Source organism: Condylura cristata, unplaced genomic scaffold, assembly GCF_000260355.1.
Source record: "Condylura cristata isolate star-nosed mole 26May11 unplaced genomic scaffold, ConCri1.0 scaffold00010, whole genome shotgun sequence".
Taxonomy (NCBI): Eukaryota; Metazoa; Chordata; class Mammalia; order Eulipotyphla; family Talpidae; genus Condylura; species Condylura cristata.
Genome location: NW_004567111.1, coordinates 35,356,898 through 35,359,015, shown reverse-complemented (window position 1 = coordinate 35,359,015; position 2,118 = coordinate 35,356,898). Strand labels below are relative to the sequence as shown.

At 32.9% G+C, this 2,118-nt stretch overlaps 1 protein-coding gene across 3 annotated transcripts in view; it reads right to left on the bottom strand.

Moving 5' to 3' along the window:
• The window catches only part of AKAP11 (A kinase (PRKA) anchor protein 11), a 45,575-nt gene that overhangs the window by 31,036 nt on the left and 12,421 nt on the right, over window positions 1-2,118 (bottom strand). Inside the window, exon 1 of one of the 3 annotated variants that reach the window (XM_012723245.1) lies at window positions 69-98. The exons of the other annotated variants lie outside the window; for them this stretch is intronic. Within the exon in view, the coding sequence (XP_012578699.1) occupies window positions 69-71 (3 nt within the window). The 5' untranslated portion in view covers window positions 72-98. Of the gene's footprint in view, window positions 1-68; window positions 99-2,118 lie in introns of those variants that run through there. 3 annotated transcript variants of the gene reach the window in all.

Below are 2,118 nucleotides of genomic sequence, written 5' to 3'. Positions count from 1 at the left end.
TTTAAAAAAAAAAAAAAAAGAATACCTGCTAATCACTATAAAAGGAATTGTATAATTAAGAAAATCACCATTTTGTAACTTCCAGGAAATAACAGCTTCAGTACAGGGTCATCAAGATATGCCAAAAATATCAGATGAAAAGGTGCTAGAAAAAGGTGCTTGTACACAGCCAAGTATCATCTTACAGATCATTTGTTAACTAAAAAAAACAGAAAATATACTTTTGAAATGGGCAGTTTTGACAGTTACTACTTTAATCATTGATCAGCTTTTGTATAATCTGAAATTATGTTTCACATTACTGTGTAGTCTTGCCAAAAATATTTAAACTGAATCTAATTCAATTTTTTATTTGATTATAAGAATTACCTAATTCTAGTTTATATGAAACATAGGACAGAGTGAATAAGTAAAATAGCACCATGAGAAAACAACCAGACAAACCCAAAATGTGGAATATTGTGTAAGAAATTGGTCTAACCTATTCAAAAAGCCTTTGAAAAAAGGGTGGGGGAGAAATTCTTTCAAATCAAAAAAAATGCAAATAAGTCATAACCAGCAAATGCAGCTTAGAATCTAAAACCCTAGACAGACTCCAAAATGGGGGCTAGAAGTGAGCTGCACTATGAAAGACAGTGTAGGCATAGTAAAGAAAATCTGAATATGGCTGGGTATTAAATATAATGGAATTCTATTTCATTTTCTTGGATATGCTAATGGTTTATTGTTATATGGAAGGATGCTACTATTTCAGGAGAAGCATATTCAAGTATTCAGAGATGAAGAAACATGACAGTAATTTTGAAATAAAAATCATAACAACTATGGAATATGGGTGGTAGGTATAAGGTTTATGTGTGAGGGAGCACACTTGTGTAACACATACTCATACACGTAGAACAGGATATTCAGATTTACATTCTTCTATCTCACGGGTTTCTAAGTATTCAAATGAATGTAAATCAAATCTTTACTATGAGCCTAATATGAATAATGTACTGAAAAATAAAACATTAAATGATAAAAATACAAAATTTCAGAATTTAGACCTAGTTCACAATCTCAGAACTATATTATTAGTAAATTCAATACAAATAGGTATATAGTATTATACTTGAAGAACATAGTCACTAGCTTACTATTACAGTTTGTGTATATATATGTGTATGTGTGTATATATATATATACACATATATATATATATAATAGTTATAATTATTCACTCAAATCAATTTGATTTCACTTAGTACAATTTAGTTATTATTAAGAGCTACGGATCCAAATACTAAAAGTAGAAACTGAAAATACACATCTTACCATACCTTTTTTAAAATTAAAAAGTGAAACTATACTAAATTTAAACAATTTACATAAAAACGTGTAACATGTTAATTAAAAATGCGTTTACTGGCCCTCCCTGGTGGCGCAGCGGGTTAAAGCACAGCACAAAGAAGCTAAAGCCACTTCAGCATGAATTCAATCCCTGCCCCGGAGGTGACCCACATGGCGTGGCAGACCCCTCCTGACCTGCCCGCTGCTCCCCTCAGCAGGACACTTCGCCAGTCTGCCTATTCTGCTCCCTACTCTGTCTCTGGTGAATCCTCTTACCACCCCTGGACCTCTGGCCTATATCCCAGTTCTGTATGCATATATAATCTTTTTTTAAAATATGATTACCATACAGTTTAAAATTAATTTACTTTCAGCTTTGAAAACTATTTTCTTACAGTTAATGGTCAAATCCAAGTATTTCTTAGCTCTCTAAAGAAAAGACTGACTAAATGAAAAAGTAATCCTGGAAGCTCATAACACCAAAAAACAGATGCTGGAAAGAAGATCAACAAAAGACAGGAGAAATGGAGAAAAGAAATGAAGAAAAGAAAAATACTGTAACAAAAGAAGCCAAACACCATTTTTAACATGTAGGCACTCGCCAAAAGTGTCATATAATACACTTTCCTAGGGGGAAAAAAAAAGACCAACAAAGGCTGCTAACCAACTACCAGCACCCATTCATTCTCTCCTTCCTCTAAGTAATGTCCATAAAGTTTTAGTAAAGACAAAATGTCAAGATATGGGAAGATGACCAAATTGTCTTAGAAGGAATGGGGGGGGGGG